The sequence below is a fragment of the Prionailurus bengalensis genome, chromosome E3, assembly GCF_016509475.1.
Source record: "Prionailurus bengalensis isolate Pbe53 chromosome E3, Fcat_Pben_1.1_paternal_pri, whole genome shotgun sequence".
Taxonomy (NCBI): Eukaryota; Metazoa; Chordata; class Mammalia; order Carnivora; family Felidae; genus Prionailurus; species Prionailurus bengalensis.
In genome coordinates, this window is record NC_057357.1 from 39,621,778 (window position 1) to 39,641,025 (window position 19,248).

The 19,248-nt window shown below is 59.4% G+C and overlaps 2 protein-coding genes across 3 annotated transcripts in view; both read right to left on the bottom strand.

The window, feature by feature from the left end:
• Positions 1-5,060, bottom strand: part of PDPK1 (3-phosphoinositide dependent protein kinase 1) — an 82,393-nt gene extending 77,333 nt beyond the window's left edge. Inside the window, exon 1 of one of the 2 annotated variants that reach the window (XM_043560871.1) lies at positions 2,989-5,060. The gene's annotated coding sequence lies outside the window, so the exon portion shown is untranslated. Of the gene's footprint in view, positions 1-2,546; positions 2,643-2,988 lie in introns of those variants that run through there. The other variant, XM_043560870.1, reaches the window with a different exon arrangement.
• A 3,512-nt stretch (positions 5,061-8,572) lies between these two features.
• On the bottom strand, positions 8,573-19,220 carry AMDHD2 (amidohydrolase domain containing 2). The gene is made up of 11 exons (XM_043560872.1): positions 18,996-19,220; positions 18,082-18,218; positions 17,863-18,002; positions 11,480-11,534; positions 11,094-11,306; positions 10,924-11,012; positions 10,678-10,822; positions 10,496-10,603; positions 10,267-10,335; positions 9,169-9,270; positions 8,573-8,816 (listed from the first exon to the last, which is right to left on the bottom strand). The coding sequence occupies exons 1-11, from the start codon at positions 19,076-19,078 to the stop codon at positions 8,728-8,730; spliced, it is 1,230 nt and encodes a 409-aa protein (XP_043416807.1). The 5' UTR covers positions 19,079-19,220; the 3' UTR covers positions 8,573-8,727.
• Positions 19,221-19,248: the final 28 nt, after the last annotated feature.

Sequence of the window (19,248 nt, forward strand, 5' to 3'; positions counted from 1 at the left end):
TTGACACATGCTGCAGACTGCCAATTGCTTACCCCACTCCAGACACTAACCCTCAGTGAACACAAAGGCAAGGTCAAAGTAGGTACCAGCTCTTGCCACCAAAGCAAGCCACATTCGATACTTGAGAACACTGGAAACATTCTGCATCATAACCCTTACTACCTATAAAAATCGGTATATCTGATTTTACCCACAACAGCTCCATGAGCAGTAGGTACTATGACCATTTCTATCTTGTACTTGGGGAAACTGAGGCTTCGGTGCCTTGCCTACTCTCAGCCATAGAGCTACTAGGTCACAGAGCACAGAACTCCAAACCAGTGCTGACCAGCACCACCGCCTTGCTCTTGGCCACTGCACTCAGCTGCCTCCCAACAAACCCTTCTTTTGTATTTATGTGAGTCCTCACAAAGTAATAATAACTTATCCTCAGAGAACGCTGACCATTAGACGTATGTTACTAAATTCTCATCACAATCCTATGAGATACTCAGTATTTATGACCATCTCACATGTGAAATTTGCCAGACTGTACACTAAATGCAATTGTAAATAAATACAGAGCTTTAGAGTCTAAAGAATACACATCAAGAGCGAGCTTTCCCAGAAAGTTACCGACTGATGTGCTCCACCAAATGACGCGGTAAACCAAGAAGACGCGAGATCAGGAAACAGGAAAAAAAACAAAACACACAAGAGGGTGGTGAATGGAAGTCCCAGGATCTGTCCATCCAGCAAGTAAGCACTGAGTCTCCCCTCCATTCCAAGCACTGTGCTAGACATTGACAATTCACCAGTGATTAAAACACAAAAATCTCTGCTCTTGTGAGAGTCGGATGCCACTGGGGACTGGGGGGGGGGGGGGGGGGCGGGGAGGAAGGGCAGGGTGGAGAGACCATCAAATAAGCAAGTCTTATGACATATTAGAAGATAGCAAGTGCCATAGGGGAGAAAGAAAACCAGTGGGGACTCAGGAGTGCCTGGGGATGGGGTGCAATTTTAAAAGACTAATGAGAAACCCCAGGATAAGAGCAGGGAGGAAGCACATTTACAGTCACAGTACAGACGCACTGCTTCAACCGGCAGTTACCATCCTCTACCTCGGAGGGACCCGGAGAGGAACGGGGGCCTGAGAGAGCTGAATCCTCATCCCTTGTAACAGAAAGGCAATAGACAGTGACTGTACGTGAGGAGTCAAGACATAAAGTACAGGGGTGCCTGGATGGCTCAGTCGGTTGAGCGTCCAACTTTTGATTTCAGCTCAGATCATGATCTCACGGTTCATGAGTTCAAGCCCCGCATCGGGCTCTGCTCTGACAGCACAGAGCCTGCTTGGGATTCTATCTCCCTCTCCCTACCCCTTCCCCACTGGTGTGCCCGCACTCTCACTCTATCTCTCTCAAAATAAATAAACTTAAAAAAAAAAAGACAAAGTACAAAACAACGGACATAAACATCAGGAAGAACATTTAAAGAGTAGTAAGCAGGATGTGAGTAAGGAGAGGTGAGGTGAGGCAGGGGCTGCTATTATCACAAGTCTGTTTAGAATTCTCTGGCCTCTTGGGGAACCTGGGTGGCTTGGTCAGTTGAGCGTCTGACTCTTGATTTAGGCTCAGGTCATGATCTCAGGGTTGTGGGATCGAGCCCCGAGTCAGGCTCTGTGCCAGACATGGAGCCTGATGCTTAGGATTCTCTCCCAATCTCTCTCTCCGTCCCCCGTCTCTCCCCGTCCCCCTCTCCTTGCCCCTCTCCCCGCCATGTGCACATGCTCTCTCTCGCTCTCTCTCTCTCTCAAAAATAAATAAACATTAAAAAAAAAAAAAAAAGGAACTATCTGGTCTCTTCAACACTGATGCAAATAAAAATTAATAAAATGGATGTATCTTCTCCCTGGAAATTGTAAGCAGCTCTCACTCATGACTGTAAAACTGTGCAAGGATGTTTATAACAGCAGAGCTTTAACAAAAAGAAAAAAAAAAGGAAAGAAAAGAAAAGAAAAAGTAACCAGAACATTCATCAACAAGACAATGGTAAAACACATTATGGGATATTCATCCTGGAGAATTCGATGCAGCTACAGGAAAGAAGAGAGGGAAGGTCTAAGCGAGAGCCCAAAGGCAGAGAAGCAAGTCACAGAATAGGGACCGAGGTCTTCAACCTTTTTTTTTTTTTAGTTAGAGTCGCTCACACCAAAGCAATTCAAAGAGAAACGGGGAGGGGGAAAACCTTGAGGGAAAAGTACACGGAGAAGGCCAGAGCCCACCAGAGCAGCAGGTGCAGTAGGCACCCCTGCCGGCCTCAGGGGAAGGGGTGAGAGGAGAGGGGAAAGCAGGGGAGCGGGCTGCAGGGGCAGGGCAGGGAGGAGCAGTCAAAAGAGGAACCAAGGACAGTGCTTAGTTCTCGTGGGGCCTCAATGGCAGCCAGTGTGCAAGCCAAGGCCAGGCCAGGCCACCCCTCTCTACCCAGGGAGAGGCAGGGCACCCCCTCTGTGGGTCAGGTGTGGCTGCCCGTCCCGGGACAGTGGGCAGCAGGGGGGATGGACTCACCTGGCACTACACAGTTCACTGGCACCCCGGCTGGAGGAAGGAGAGGGACAGCCCATGGCTCTCCTCTCTCCCTACCCTGCCCAATGCCTCTGTCCCTGGTGGAAGGGTGACCCGAGGCCAAGAATGCAAGGCCTGGCTTGACATTGTGAGGTCATGTTCCACACAAGGAGGAACGGGGGATGCCCATACGATCCTGGGAGGGGCTGGAAGGCTGCCTTATGTACATGGCCTGGGGCCGGGGGAGCCCCCACTGCAAACCGGGCCCTGTGCCCCCCATGGTCCATGGTATTTCACCCATCTCTCGCTCATTCCTCAAACCGTCATGGCACAAGGGAGAAAACCCTGGTCCAGAGGCTGTGGCACTTGCCACACAGCTCGTGTATTAGTTACCTAGCCCTATGTACCAAATTATCCCGAAGCTCAGAGACATAAAACGACAAACCTTTATGATCTCATGGTTTCTGTGGGTCGGGAAGCCAGGAGCAGCTTGGCCGGGTGGTTCCGGCTCAGGGTCTCTCAGGAATGTGCAGTCGAGACATCAGCAAAGGCTGAGTCATCTGAAGGCTTGACGAGGACAGGCGGGACCACTTCCAAGGTGGCCCATTCACTCAGATATTGGTGGAGGCCTCAGTTCCTCACCACGGTGGCCCCTCCACAGAGCTTTCCCAAGTATCCCTATGCTACGGCAGCCGGCTTTCCCCAGAGTGAATGATTCCAGAGAAAGAGAGCACACCAGCATAGAATCCACAATGACTTTTACACCCCAATTGCCAAAGGGATCTACGTCACTTCTCCTGCACTCTACTGGTCACACAAAGGCGCCTAGCACCACATGGGGGGAACTCTGCTAGGGTGTGGATCCCCGGAAGTAGATCGCCGGGGACCATTTTCAAGGCCGGGCACCATAGCTAGCTGAGGGCAGAGCCAGGATTCCAATTCTTCCGGGACGTACGGAGACATGGGGAGAGCCAAGAGAAGAAAGGCACGCCAGGCCTGCACCCCTGGAGGTTTCGAGGCAGGCAGGGAAACCAATGAACACACATCCAGTTAGGGAAACAAGGAGACTCTTCAAAGATGAGAATGTGGTTTCCTGCCTCTGCTCGCTGAGTGCCTGGTCACCACACTTAAGCTCCCAAGAGGTGTCCAGCTGCACGTGGACGGACCAAAGGTGCCAACGCCAACAATTTCCCAGCCACCTGGGAAAAATGTCTTCCTGTATAAACTGTGCTCCGTGGGTAACATATTTTAACTAGCCCTAGAGACGGGAAACAAAAAGTTGCGTCAAATCTCAGGCAAGCAACCTTCTTTCCCTAAGTCTCAACTTCCCCAGCTGTGAGATGGGTGGACTCCCAAAACTGGCCAGATCCCAAAGGCTGAACCCGTCTGGTGTTAAGCACGTCGGGAAGTGAGCACTTTCATGCACTGATGATAGGAATGTAGTATCTCCTTCAGACCCAGGCAGTAGGGAGGCCTGGCCGAGGCTCTTCTCTCTGGAAGGAACATTGGACAGAATAACGGCCCCTCCGAAAACGTCCACGTCTTGTTCACCCAACCTGTGAATATGTTGTATTACACAGGGAGAGTTATGCCTGCCAATAAGCTGACCTTCAAAGAGGAAGATTATCCAGGATTACCCAGCTCGACCCAATATAATCACAAGGGTCCTTAAAAGATGGAAGAAAAGGAGTCCGAGTTCAGGGGAGACAACACGGAAAACACAACTGGCCCGCACCGGCTTTGCAAAGGCGGGATGCCAGGAGACAACCAGTGCAGACGGCATCCAGGAGCTGGACATAGAAGATTCCCCCAGAACCTCCAGGGACAAGCAGACTCTGCCACCACTTTGATTTTGGCGCGCAAGACCTATTCCTGACCCCAACCTCCAGAGCTGCAAAATAAAGGTGTGTTCTTTTGAACCTCTAATTTGTGGTAATTTGTTACAGGGAAAGAAAACTAACACGGGAGGCCCTCCTGTGGCCACACAGAAACCGGGAACCCACGGGGACAAAAGGAGTGCCTACACAGGGTGCGCTTCTGCCTTCTAGATGCACTTGTGCATCTGGGCCCCCAGAATTCCTTGCGCGTCACCCCACGGTCCCTCCTCCTCAGGGCGGTTGGGGTGCTGGGGGAGGAGCCCCACTGGTCCCTGGTGGGATCTGCTTAACGTTACGAAGCATCCATCTTGGAGACACGGAGCACCTTGCTAAAATAGTGACACATTTCGATGTGTCCCCACCCAGGGAGCTTACCATTTCATGCTGCTTCACTAGAAAATACTGAAGAGCAGAACAGTATCAAAAGTACAATTCCAGTTCATAAGACAAATCAAGACACAAACGTAGGGACAGGAACAGGATCACGTTGGAAGGATCACACCAAGCTCTTCATGGTGGGAGACTGGGAGGCAGGCAAGGCTCAGAGAGGGCCACCGCTCAGGGCACGGGGCTGCCCCCCATCCCGGAGCTGCCTGCGGACGACAGGGGCACATGGAGGAGGTCCCAGGGTCTAAGCAGAGCCGACCCCCATTCACCCTCCTGGTGCCACACCTCCTCCCGTACCACCCGCCCCGCCCCCCGCGGCCCGGCGCAGGCTCCGAGCTGGGGCGAAGCTGGGACAGACAGTGGAGGCTGCCCCCAACTCCCCAACGCCAACGAGGGCGGGGAGAGAAGGGGCGCAGAAGGGGGCGGAGAGGAGCCGTGGGGCAAGGGGGATGCACATGGGCGCGAATGGAAGGAGAAAGAAGGGGAGCGGCGAGGCCGGAAGGTGTGCGAAGAGGTAGCCGAGCAGCTTGGGGCGCAGTGGGGTCCGCGGCTCGCGGGGGCGCCGGGGACCCTGGCCCCCGGCACACACACACACACACCCCCCCCGCCCCGTGCCGCGCAGTCCGGGGCTCTCGGCTCCGGGTCGGCCCTTTAACCGGTACTGGGTCAGCGAGCGACGCGCGTCCCGGCTGCTTTGCCGCGACTCTTCCCTCCGCAGAGCAATCCTGATTGGCCCCGGCAGAGGCCCGCCCCTTCTGACACTTCAGAGCCCGCCCCCCCAGGGAGGAGCCCCTCCCACAGCAAGTGAGATTCCCCCCGCCCCGCCGCCCTGTGCGCCGCACCTCTTACAGGAGCAGTAGGTCCGCGTAGACCCGGCTCCTGGGCCGCAGGCCGCCCCGCGGCGGAGCGGGTCGGACCGGACTCACTGCGCACGCTCTGCCGTTCGCGGCCAGCCCCTGTTCGGGCGCGGTTTCCCCCCACCCTTAAGCCGCTTCTCCGGTCTGGACCACCCAGATCCTCTGCACGAATCAGCGCTGGGACCCTGCGCTCGGAGCCTACGGAGACCGAAGCTTCGGAAGGGACGCCTCGGCGCCTGGACTCGAACCTGTATGCACTCTGAGCAGTCCAGGACCCTCAAGTGGATGCCTCTGTAGTGTTCAGGTGCGGCCGCCAGGCGGCCCTCGCCCCACTCCGCGGACTCACGACGCACCCGCCCCTGCATCGGGTCTCGCCACCACTGGGCCTTCTGTTCCTCCCACTCACGTACAACACAAAGCAAGCCACGAAGGAGGTACGGATGGCGCGCCAGGTCACCTCTCCAAGGACCCCACCTCAATGAAAGTCACCCCCACCCATCAGTGACTCAGCACGCCCCCCCGCCCCCCCGCAGCGTTCGGGTCTACACCCACACTAGAACAAGCACGTTTCCACTTCACTTGTCTCCAGCCCCTTTGCCACCCTAGAGCCAGTCCCTCAGGGTCTTCTTGCTGGGGGTCTTACTTAAAATGGCAGCATATCTTCTGTTCAAAACCCAGCAGCCTCAGACTCCAAAGTGGCATGGTGGGTGCCAGGGCTAGAGGAGGGGTAACAAGCGTTAATCTAGTGGGAACAGAGCTGCTCTGACAGGCGATGGAGACGTTTTGGAGGCCACTGTGGTGATGACCACACCCCTTTCTGGCGAGGGTGGCCGACTGTCCCACCCAACGCACTAAGCCTCTGCCACTGGATCTCTGTGGGGCGGTTCCCCTGGCCTGGGTGCACGTGCCAACCAGCACCGGCCCCTGCCATCCCTGGTGTCACCCTTGCGGACCAGTAGCGCAGTTAGTCATTCCCGGATGCTCCAGCCAAGAGTCAGCGTGCTGACAGGTTTAAGTGAGGCCCCCCGAGCTGAGCAGGCCAGGCCAAGTCCTCGCTGCGGCACTCACCAACTCTCGAACTGGGAGCCCCACTTTCCCCGTCCGAGAATGGGGAGGACTCCTCTGGATGTCTGGCAGAGAACGGGTTAACACTGGCAATGCACGTGGAATAAAACCTAGCACCAAATAAGGCAAGTGCCCACTGCTCAGCCTCTAACATATCTGGGAGCACCGCCTGCTCCCTCCCACCAGGGTGAGCTCGGGGAGACCCGCCCTGCCCCTGGATCACTGGTGCAGCCGGCAGGCGCTGGCATGATGCAGGAGCTGGTCAGTCACCTGTTAGGTCTGTGATGTCCCTGCTGCCCACAGGCATGTGGCCAGAGACCCAGCCCCTTGGGACACCGAGAGGTGGCTGCTGTCCCAGGCCTTTCCTGAGCCCTGCCTTACGATGTTGGCTCTTCCCAGACTGTTCACTCAGCCTGGAACACAGCTGGGGCCAGAGGCTGTTTTTGTCACTTTGGGCCTGGACACGCTTTCTGCAGTGGGCTCTGTGGCAGAGGCAAAAGGGATGGTTGCCAAGCCACACGAGATGGTGACCTGGGACATTTGCCTTTGACCTCCTATTCCAAGAACTTCACCCATTCAAAAGGGGGAAGGCGCGGCCCACCCCAGCACGCAAACGGGGACAAAAATCAATCCCAGGGCTGGGGCTACGCCAACCCTGGATGTCTGATTGCCACATCGCGGCTGCCCTCGTGACCTGCAGGGCTCCCCAAAGCCCACTTGCCTCAAAGTGGCCCTATCAGCCCCTGCTCCCAGCGTGGGGGCACTGCTGCCGGGCCTGGGGGACATGGACGGCCGCGGGATGACACTGACGGGCAAATAGTTGCAGGGCTCCAGACACTGGTGTTCCCCGAGCTGCCCACCAGCACCAGGCAGGGTCACCCACAGCGGTGCAACCCAGGGGGCACGTGGGATCCCCGGGCCCACCTGGAAGTCGGATGAGAAGGGGATGTTCAGAACAGGCCCCAAAGGAAGCTGAGCCTTGATTACCCCGAGGGCTCAAAGAAATAGGGCTGCGGGCTGGGCAAGGAGCGGTGGCCAGGGTCACCTCTGGGCCTCTCGGCCACTGCTTCCTACACTCAGAGCCAGGCAACCTGGAGTCCTCTTGAAGGCCGAGGAGAAACAGCTCACAGTGTGCTCAGGCCCAGCATCATGACCTTGGCCTCTGCTTCACTGGCCCAACTCTAAAGGGGCAGAGAGGAGCCCGTGGGCCATCCTCACACAGCCGGCCTGGCCTCCAAATGCCCTGCACGGCCCACCCGAGGCCCCTCCCACATCCAAGTCCTCCCAGCCCCAGCTCCTAATTGTCCCCACAATCAATTCTCCCACTTAAAATCCCAGAAAGCACTGGGGCACCTGGGTGGCTCAGTCGGTTAAGGGTCCAACTCGATTTTGGCTCAGCTCACAGTTTTGCAATTTGCTGGGATCGACCACCAAGTCGGGCCTTTCACTGACAGTGCAAAACCTGCTTAGGATTCTCTCTCTCTGCCCCTCCCCTCCTTCAAAATAAAATTTAAAAATCCCAAGAGTACCCTTTTCCTCTATCCCCCGACATGTAAACTTCTGGAGCCCTCCACACTCACCGTCCCCAAGCCCGTTCCTGTCCACTTTACAACCTACGACCCAGGACTTTCCCCTCCCGCCCTTCATTTCCAACCAGCACAACTGCATGTGGGGCTGCAGGCCTCAGACTCGACTGTCCAACAGAGAGGGGCCCTGTCACCTTCACTGGGGCCCCCCAAGGCTGGGATCAGCTAGAATCCAGCCGCTCTCCTCCCCACCCCACCCAGAGAGCCACCGAGGGGACGGCGCTCTGCCTTGAAGCAAAACTCAGACACGAGACAAGTCCCTGCGGGGCGAACGTTTATCCAGCTGCCTCCACCTGGCAGGCCTCCACCTGGGGCAGGGCTCCCACTCGCTCCCCGGAGACCAGCTCCTCGATGGCTCAGCCCTGACAGTGTCCAGCTCAGACTGGTCGTCCCTTCCAGCCGTGGTCCTCAGTCACTGCCTGGCTTCCTCCGCCTGCCACACCAACTCGCCCGAGATGTAGGTGGCCCGCACGTGGAGGGAGTCATCGAGCACCACGAAGTCTGGGTCAGAGGCGGCCGGTGAGACAGAGGCAGGGGTGGGTCCACCACCACCCCACACCCATCCAGAAGCTGGTGGGGAAACTGAAGCCTGGGACACGATCTGGGCACGGCCACCCCACCCCATCGAAGGCTGACCAAGGCCCTGGAACCCATGTTCCTGGAAGCAGGGCACAGGGGACAAAGACGCCAGCTGCCCCTCACCTGACCCGACGGGAAGAGGAACCCGGGCTGAGGTTGGTGGCCAGGTAAGGCCACCTGGGCACAGGGAAGATCCCACCTGCCCTGGCACTGTCCCGAGTCCCCGAGCCCTCCCGAGTCTTCACCGGCCGGGGTGCCCACGTCGGGCCCTGACCTGCATCAGCCCCGAAGTCCAGCGTCCCCTTGTGTTTCTCCAGCCCCAGCAGCTGCGCGGGGTGCAGGGACGCAGCCTCCAGGGCCAGCTCCACACTGCAGCCTGCTCAGGGGACACAACCAGGCAGTCACCCCCCATCCCCAGCTGGTTCCGTGGGCAGCCTCTCCCCCAGCCCCAAAGCTCCAAGTCCCAGAGAAATCCCAGGTCTCTGCAGCAGGCTGACAAAGCCCCGCCTTCCCCCTCATCTGAGGACACTGCCAGGTACCCTTTTCCTGGTCACTCACCCATCCCAGCTCTGCAGGGCTCCCCGCCTCACTGACAAATGCCCTGGACCCAGATGGCCGCAGGCCCCTCCTCCTTCCGGGTCCCGGGAAGAGCCCCCCAAAAAGAAGCAGTAGCCTGGTCATCAACGAGGCCGCCTGGTCATCAACGAGGCCACCTGGTCTTGGCTTTCCGTCCCTGCTCCCTCTCAAGAAGCCACACGACCAAATCCTTTTTTTCTGTTCCCTACCTCACCACCCCTCCCCCCAACAGCCAGCCTACAGCCATTTCCTGCCTCCTGGCCTGTCTCCCTGCTGCTCTAAACAGCATGTTGAACCCGGCACCCCCAGGTGACACCCCAGCCCCGGGCACTGCCAAGAATCCCGCAGGGCCCGGCCAACCACAGCCTCTACCAAATACCCCTCCCTGCTCCCCCCCCGGACACGCCTACCCCAACAAGCCTGAAGCGCTGCTCCGACCGCCCCCCTCCCCTCCCTAAAGCTCTGTACCCACGGAGTCCTGCGAATCCACAGGCCCCAGGCCGAGGGCCTTCCCGTGGGTACGGTGAGCACCCTTTTCTCGGTGCCGTGGCCTCACTGCCTATCACCCTGGGTCCCAGCCACGTGCTTGCTCCTCGCTCTCCGAACCTGCCCCTGAGCTGCTGCAGGGGGCCTCAGCCGTGTTCCTGGTGCTCTACTCCTAGGAATCCCATCCCACAAGGAGTGTCGCTGCAAGAGCCCAGGGGTCTCCGTGCTTCCCTCCAACCTCCCCCCCCCCCCGACACATATGTGCACATGCGCGCACGCGCACACACCTGCCCCCTCCAGCCTCACCAACCTGTAGCCTGCAGGAAATGCCGGACGCAGACATCCATCGGGGCTATGCTGCCGCTCAGTGTCTTGGTGCCTTGAGAGTGAGAGAGCAGGTTCTGGGGGGACCAGGGGCTACTGGGCACATGGGGGGTGGGGGGCCCACAGGCCGGCGGGGAACACTCAGATGTCTGCGTCCCACAAGAGAGGCCAAAGGGCCGTTGTCGAGGAGTCAGCGGGACGAGAGGGTCACTCACCGGCCACATAGGCTGTCAGCCCGTCCACCTCCACCTCCTGCTGCCCCAGCGTGTGACGTCCATTGCCCAAACCCAGGGCGGGAACGGCGTCAGTGACCAACACCAGCCCTGCGGAAGGAAGGGGACTCAGGAGCTGCCCGGCCGAGTCCTCCCACTGGGCCCCGCCCCGCCCTGCCGCTCACCCTGGGGATGGGCCCGGTGGGCGATGCGCAGGGCAGCCGGGTTGGTGTGCGTGCCATCCGCGATCATCCCGTAGAAGATGTGGCGGCCGGGAGGCAGCCGGTCACTGGTCAGGAGCCCCACGATACCGGGGTCACGGTGGTGGAACTGGACAGAGATAGGAGGGCAGCTGAGCGACGGCAGGAGCCCTTGCGCCTACCCGCCCAGGGAGTTGCGGGGGGGGGGGGGGGGGCGCATGGGGCACTCACAGGCAGCATGGCGTTGAAGAGGTGGGTGATGAAGGTGGCCCCACTCTGCACGGCTTCCTCCGCGGCCTGCAGGTCGGCCACCGAGTGTCCTGCATAGGGGACCTGGACTCAAAGTGTGCACCCAGCCCAGGACCCCACGCGGGCCCAACCCTGGAGGTGGCAGTCCTCACCTAGGGACACACAGATGCCACGGGCTGTCAGCGCCCGGATCACCTCATGGCTTCGGCCCAGCTCGGGGGCCAGCGTCACAATGCGGACGTTGTCCAGGGGCCCGTAGGTGGCCAGCACATCGTGGAAGGCGTTGGCCTCAAAGGAGCGCAGGTGGGCTTCGGGGTGCGCACCTCGCTTCTCCCGGCTGATGAACGGGCCCTCCAGGTGCACCCCTGGGAGAAGAGGAGTGGACAGCTCCAGCGGGCCTCTGGCCCCGCAGCCCCCGCCCGGGCCCGTCACCTGCCCGACCTCCCTCCCCAGTTGGGCCTCTGGAGGGGGAAGGGCTGCCAACAGGTCCCCAAGGAGCCTCCCGGGGTGGGGGCAGGGAGAGGGGTCAGCCACTCACCGAGGACCCCTGCCCCATGGGGACCACCACTCTTCACAGGGATCTGAGGAAGGACCTGGGGGGAACCAGCTGTTAAAGCCCTGCCCCCTATGGCCCAACGCCCAGAGATCACAGCCCAGCCGAGGTCAGAGATCAGAGGTCAGAGCCCAGCCCCCTGATGGCCTTCCGTCAGATAGCAGAAGGTAGTCGAAGGCCCCCAACCAGAGTCAGGGAAGGCACAGCGCTAAGAACCATCAGGACGCGGAGGAACACGCAGGGGCGGAAGGCCAGCTGCCAGCAAGGAACAGGAATGGACAAAAGGGACCTGACCTGGCCCCGCAACGTGGCCAAAGGGTCTGGACCCGGCCAGACAGGGGAGCGGGCCCAGCCTCCTGAGCTGCAGGACCGCACACACGGCCAGGGTCAAGAGGAGGCGTGCAGTCCAGGCAGCGCGAGCACAGAAGCGGGGGTTCGGGGGCCAGAGAGGTTGGTGCACACGGGGCTGGGGGCTCAGGCGTCAAGGGCACAGCCACGCGGTGCCTGAGCCGAACACAGGTACTCACATGACCCGTCTTGGAGGCGGGGCGAGCTGCCAGAGAAACCTGCCGCCCGCCGAAGGGCCCTGGGGCACCCCCACCCCAAACCAGATACAGCGATGCGTAAAAAGGCTGAAACCCGGGGAGCCTGATGGGCCGACACTGGGCAGGTGTGGGCAGGGGCACGTGGTGGAGACACCGAGGAAACAGGCAGCGCCTTGAGAAGCGGGGGCGGGGGCGGGGGGAACCACAGACACCATTAAAGAGCAGCTGGGCCCTGAATGTGCCCTGCCAGCAAACCGGAAGGGCTCCAGGCGAGGGGTGGGTGGAGGCACACCCCCTGCGATTAGGTTAACACTCTCAGCACGGAGCCAGTGAGGCTGTCCCCTCGGCCCAGGGACCTCAACTAAGGGCGCCCCCAGGAGCCCGCCCCAGTCTCAGGGCTCCCAGCAGCCTGCTGGCGCCTGATCTCAAACACAGCCGACGGCCAAGGCTCAGTGGCAGCTCGGGGAAACCTTGGGGAGACAGAGGACGAACAGGGCAGGGCCGGCAGGGATGGGAAGACACGTGAGGAGTGGTCCTGCACCGGTGAAACAAGAAGACAGGGTCAGAAAAAAACACTGAGAGAGAAAGTGAGCTCTTCCCATTAAAAGTATGTGAGGGACACCCGGGTGGCTCGGTCGGTTAAGCATCCAATTCATTTTTTTTTTTTCAACGTTTATTTATTTTTGGGACAGAGAGAGACAGAACATGAACGGGGAAGGGGCAGAGAGAGAGGGAGACACAGAATCGGAAACAGGCTCCAGGCTCTGAGCCATCAGCCCAGAGCCCGACGCGGGGCTCGAACTCCCGGACCGCGAGATCGTGACCTGGCTGAAGTCGGACGCTTAACCGACTGCGCCACCCAGGCGCCCCTAAGCATCCAATTCTTGATTTCGGCTCAGGTCGTGATCTCGCAGGTCATGAGATCAAGTCCCACACGGGGCTCTGCACTCACAGTGCAGGATTCTCTCTCTGCCTCTCCCTTGCTCACACTTGCTCTCTCTCTCTCAAAATAAGTAAACAAATACTTAAATAAGAAATAAAATAAAAAAATACGATACAACTTGAGCAATAAATAAATAAAAAACAAAAAAAACCCAAAAAACCCAAGTCAAGAACCAGAACATAGAAACACAGGAAACACTCAGGAAGCAGAGTCACAGAAAGAACCAGAGACGCCATCCAGGAGGCCCAACCACGGAATAATGACTCCCAGGAAAGACGACAGAGAAACGAGGGAGAAAAATCACACACGCGCTGTGATCAAGGAACGCAAACAAAACCAAAAACCAAACTTCAGACCGACAGGGTGTGCCAATGGCCGGCACAATAGATAAATTCCCCACAGGCCCCACACGTGTCACCCTCAGACTTCAGAACCCGAGGCCAAAGGGAAGATTCCACGAGCTTCCAGAGGGAAGAAATAAGTCATGCACAAAGTATCAGAGGTCAGGTGGCTTCCGCCTTCTCACCAGCAACCCTGGAAATGAAAAAACAATACAGCAACGCCTTTAAGAATTCTAGGGGAAAGTCACTTCTAACCTATGCCCAATCAAGAGAATAAAAACCTCGTTAGACCTTCGAGATCTTGAAAACTTTGCTCTCTGTGCCCCCGTCTCTAGCAGAAGCTGGTGGATATGCTCCAAAACAAAGGCAAAAACCAGCAAAGACAAAGGCACGGGAGAGGGGATAGACGCCCAGCAGAAAGACGCCAGGGGACCCCCCCCAGGTGACGGGAAGGAGCTCCCAGGACAGCTCGGTCCAGGGAGGCAGGCAGCCAGGGCCGCGGAACAGGTCCCTAAAGCTGCCGAGGGAAACGACGTTGATAGAGCGCTGGGCGCACCCACACGTCCCGCAAGAAGAGTGAGAAACGGGCAGAGGCGGGGAGTGGAGTCGCCAGCTGAGAGAACAAACAAGGAGTCCCAAAGACACAGGGCAGACGGGTAAGAAAACGGGTCAGCACCGAGTCCTTCGCCCAGTCCTGCCGGCGGGTCTCCCCAAGTCGGCAGGCTGCTACCCGGGGAGGGCGGGGGGCCGGAAACCCACGAAGAGGAGTCTAGCCTCAGATCCGCTGGTGGAAGCAGACACCCCTGTTCACTGCCCTAAACCGGCCTGGAGCTTAGACAGGCGAGAGCAAATTCCAAGGACCAGCTGAGCTGAAGGTGACCGTCTCCAGGTGGGAGCTGGTGGGGGCAAAGGGCTGCTGTTTCTCCTAACAAGCCAGGAGATTCGTGTAAGTTCGCTAAAAATTAAAAGCAAAACAAACCAAAAGGGGCGCCTGGATGGCGCAGTCGGTTAAGCGTCCAACTTCAGCTCAAGTCATGGTCTTACAGCTGGTGAGTTCGAGCCCCACATCGGCCACTGTGCTGAGGATGAGGACCCTGCTTGGAACTCTCTCTCTCTCCGCGCCCCCCCCCATCCTCCCCTGCTCTCTCTTTCAAAATAAATAAATAAACTTAAAAAAAAAAAAAAAGGTAACGGCTGAGTTTTTCGGGAATAGATTTTTTGCTCGCGAACACACCCTCTCGAGCCTCGCCCTCGGCCCATCTGTGGAGGACAGGCCCACATTCCACCAGGTGACCCCGCCGTGCCCAGTGTCAGGTCCCGTCCTGAAGCTCTCTCCAAGTCTTCCAAGAGAGCTCGGTGCCAGACACGGGGCTACGGTCAGACGGCCGGGGAGGGGATACCCCAGCCCACGGGGCAGATGAACTTGTGGGTGAATCTCCGGATCCTGTCTTTCCGGGGAGCACGCCTTGTGACACGTTCTACGGGGTTCTGCACGCGGTCCGCACGGGGACTCCCACACAGGGAGAGGGGCCCCTCTCGATGCCGTGCCCGCCACTGGCTGTTGTCCCCACCCAGTCTCACAGGCGCCACTCTCACGCGGATGCCTCCAGGAAGGTACGCGGCCCAAGTCCAGGTCTCATGTTCTGAGCCCGAGGTGAGGTCTGAACCCGACGCACGGGGTTCACTTCGTACTTCGAAACAAAAGTGAGTTTGACGAGGGAGAGACAGAGAGCGCTAAGTGGGGAGAAGGCAATGAACGACAGCATGGACGGCAAGAGAATGGGAAAGGTCCAAGTGCAGAGGGCATGGTGAAAGCCTGGCTGCCGCCTGAGGAGGTAGCAGGTCTTGGCTAAGCACACGATGGACCAGAAGCCGAGAACACTCCAGCCAGAGCTTCCTCCTGGGAGGGTATGAAAGGGTACGCCTGAAAGAGGCCCCCAAAAAGAGCAGGTGGTCTCAGTGGGCCAGAACACGATGCTAAGGGATCCGGGTAACTTCTGACAGAGCCGCAATCCAGTTCTGCCCAGTGTGAGCCAGCCCTGGAAGAAGGTGGGTGGACGGGAATCGGGGAGATACCTAAGCGAACTGCCCCGTGGCGTCTGAGATGACACTGGATTAAATTTCCACATTCACGGCCTCCGAGATTTTACTTTCTGCTGTCCAACGCCTTCATCCTGCGAGTGTTTGTGGAGACTGACAAGTAGCAGCAGGAAGCCATAAACCAGAGAGGTGCCTGGGGGGCTCGGTGGGTTAGGCATCTGGCTCTTGCTTTCGGCTCAGGTCATGATCTCACGGCTTGCGAGGTTGAGCCCCACGTCGGGCTGTGCTGATAGCACGGAGCCTGCTTGGGATCCTCTCTCTCTCTCCCTGCCCCTCCCCGGCTTGTGCACCCACGTTCTCCCTAAATAAGTAAATAAACATTAAAGGAAGAAAAGAAAACATAAGCCAGAAATCCTAGTGACCAGAAACTCCCTGTCCTAAAAAAAAGAGGTCTCACAACCTGTATCACGATGGTCAAATGTGCTGTCGAAGCCACGGGCACAGCAGAGTCACAGCTCCAAAGAGCAGGCAACAGAGACAACAAGATAAAACAGGGCAGAAGGCCTGGGAACAGGAGAGAGAATGGCCCAGAATAGCTGGACCATACGTGGGGAGAGGGCCGAGGCTGGGGCGGCTAGGGAGGGACTGCTCAGAAGGGTAAAAAGGGGGTGAGGACGCCTGGGTGTCTCAGTCAGTTAAGCGTCCGACTTCGGCTCAGGTCACGATCTCACGGTTCATGGGTTTGAGTGGTTAGAGCCCCGCGTCGGGCTCTGTGCTGACAAGTGCTTCGGATTCTGTGTCTCCCTCCCTCTCTGCCCCCTTCCTGCTCACGCTCTGCCTCTCTCTCTCTCAAAAATAAACAGACATTTGAAAAACAAACAAAAAAGAAGGATAAAAGGTGCGGGGCTGAGTGATGTGCTATGCCCTGTCCCCTGGGAAGGCCGCTGCGGCAGGACTCGGAGCAGGGCCGGCAGTTGGGAGACTAGGCCACAGGCAGGAAGCCTCACTGGTAGGTCCCGGGAAGGGGGAGGACAGCAAGGCGGGCGCGTTCCCAGATTCCAGGCAAGAGAAATCAGGGGTTGACGACCAAGAGAAAAAACACAGAACCAGGTGGCTTGAAGCAGGAAGATGAGCTTAGTTTTTAACCGCTGACTTTGTGATGGGAGGCCTGGGAGAAATTTCCAGAAAGATGTCCACACATGACAGCGTACCGAGTGGTTTTTTTTTAAATATTTTTTTTTTCAACGTTTATTTATTTTTGGGACAGAGAGAGACAGAGCATGAACGGGGGAGGGGCAGAGAGAGAGGGAGACACAGAATCGGAAACAGGCTCCAGGCTCCGAGCCATCAGCCCAGAGCCTGACGCGGGGCTCGAACTCACGGACCGCGAGATCGTGACCTGGCTGAAGTCGGACGCTTAACCCACTGCGCCACCCAGGCGCCCCAACGTACCGAGTGTTTAAGAGGTACCTCACACAGCGCTGCCTGCCCCACAACCCCAGGAGACGGACGTGGTGCTCATTCCCAACTTGGATTTGAGAAAACGGAGGCTCATTAAAAAGTCAGGATGGTCTCGTGTCCCCCAGATGACAGATGAACTTAGGGGGCCAGGACCCAATCCCAAGCCCCCACTCAAACTCCCGCAACACCCAACTCCAACTGTGCGTCCACACACCCAGGAGGGACCTCCCCACCCATGACCGGCAACATGACCCATAATTGCAAAAAAAAAGCCCTGTACTGGAGAAAACAACAACGCGGGGGGGGGGGGGGGGGAGGTTAAAGGGTAACTACTGCCCTTCCCCAACTCGACTCGGGTAAGGGGACGTCCACGCTTTTCAAAACGCACTAAGCATCAAGCGGTAAAGAGGCATGATGAATACCACCTGCTTTCTGGCGGTTACCATGTAAAGTCACGGCCCCAAAGAAACCCAACAAGATGGTGGGGTGAAGAATAAACCCGGAGAGCCCGCCTGGGTGAAAATGTCTATAGGGCCACACAGAGAAGAGAGGAAGTGGAAGGGTGTGCGGGGGCCACAAGAGCAGCAGCGGGGACGGAAGGGGGCGGCAGGGGCAGACAACGAGCTGCTTTCTGGAAAGCACATTCAGTGGAGTCACACAGCACAGACAAGTTGGGGGGGGATGAACCTGAGGAGATGGTACAAACGTGGCAATCCAGAAAGTCTCAGCGATCGGTTTCTGGAGCCAGGAGGTGGCCAGGGCGCGAGACGGAGAGGACGTCTAGCCCCGAAGACACCTCAACAATAAACATGAAGGCCTGTGGGAAGGGCTGCAGAGGCAGTGACCCCCTGCGGGCGGGGGAACACCAAAGGAGAGCCTAGGGGTAGGACCCCGGACCCCAGGCCCCAGGGGGGTGGGGGAGGCTAAAGGGTGAGGCCAGACCCAAGTGCCAAGGGGTTTGTGGCAGGAAAAGTTTGAAAATTAAAGGGGTGCTACTGTTGAAGCCCCCTTCCCTTGAGACCGGAAGCCTGACCTCACCTTGTGATAAACCTCCGGTGGCGAGGTGACCAAAGTGGGGCAGAAGGAGGTGACTCCATGCGACAATATCCTCTGGGCCACCAGGGCGACCCCCGAACCCACGTCCTCCGTGGCCTGAGAGAAGTCAACGCCAAATCCACCTACGGCCACAAAGAGGAAGGTTGCACGGTGCCCGGACCACCTTCTCCGGGTCCCTGTCCCCTAAGCCCTAGACCGCACCGTTGATCTGCACATCGATGAAGCCAGGCGCCAGGATGCAGCCCCCGCAGTCCCGCTGCTCATCCGCCATTCGCCGCTCCTCGAAGAACAGCTTCTCCGGGTCCAGAATGCGGCCTCCGCGCACCCACAGATCCTCCCTGCGGCCAGAGCCGGACGGAAGCTAGGATGGCCGGTCCCTGGGCCCACCAGAGCAGTGCCTGAGCCCGCATTCCGACCCCGCACCCGGCTCGGCTCCGGGCCCCACTCCAGCACCGCGCGACCCCGCACCCCGCGTCCCCACTTCAGCAGCTCCCGCACCCTGTGCCCCACCCGGCCCCGGGCCCCACTCCAGCAGCTCCCGATCCCCCGGCCCTGCGCCTCACCCGGCCCCGACGCGCACTGTAGCACCTCGAACCCCGAGCCCCGCCGGCCCCGGGCCCCACTCCGGCAGTGCCCGGCCCCGCATCCCGCGCCCCACTCCAGCACCTCCCGACCCCGCATCCCGCGTCCCACTCCACAACTGCCCGGCCCCGCACCCCGCCGGCCCCGCACCCCGTCCAGCAGCTCCCGCACCCCGCGCCCCACCCGGCCCCCGGGCCCCAATCCAGCAGCTCCCGACTCCGCATCCCGCGCCCCACCAGCCCCGGGCCCCACTCCAGCAGTGCCCGGCCTCGAGTCCTGCGCCCCATCCCAGGAGCTCCCGATCCCGCGCCCCACCGGCCCCACGCTCCACTCCAGCAGTGCCCGGCTTCGCGCCCTGCGCCCCACTCCAGCAGTGCCCGGCCCGCACCCCGCCGGCTCCGCACCCCATCTAGCAGCTCCCGTCCCCGCACCCCACCAGGCCCCGGGCCCCAAACCAGCAGCTGCCGGCTCCGCACCCCGCGCCCCGCCCGGCTCCCGGGCCCACCCCCGCAGCGCCTGACCCCGCACCCCACCTGAGCAGCGCCCGCCCTCGCAGGATGCGGCAGTTGGTGAACTGGAGCACCGGGGCCCGCCCCTCGCCCTGTGCGTCGCGCATCGTGAGCCACCGGAGCCCCACCGAGCGGGCGCCGCCCGGAGCCCCGCAGCCGAAGCCCGCTCTCCCGCTCTCCGCGCACTCGGCCGACTGCGGGCCGCCGGGCTCCGGCCGCACCCACGTGACCCTCAGCTGACTGAGGCGTGCCACGTGACCGGCCGGTCCACGTGATC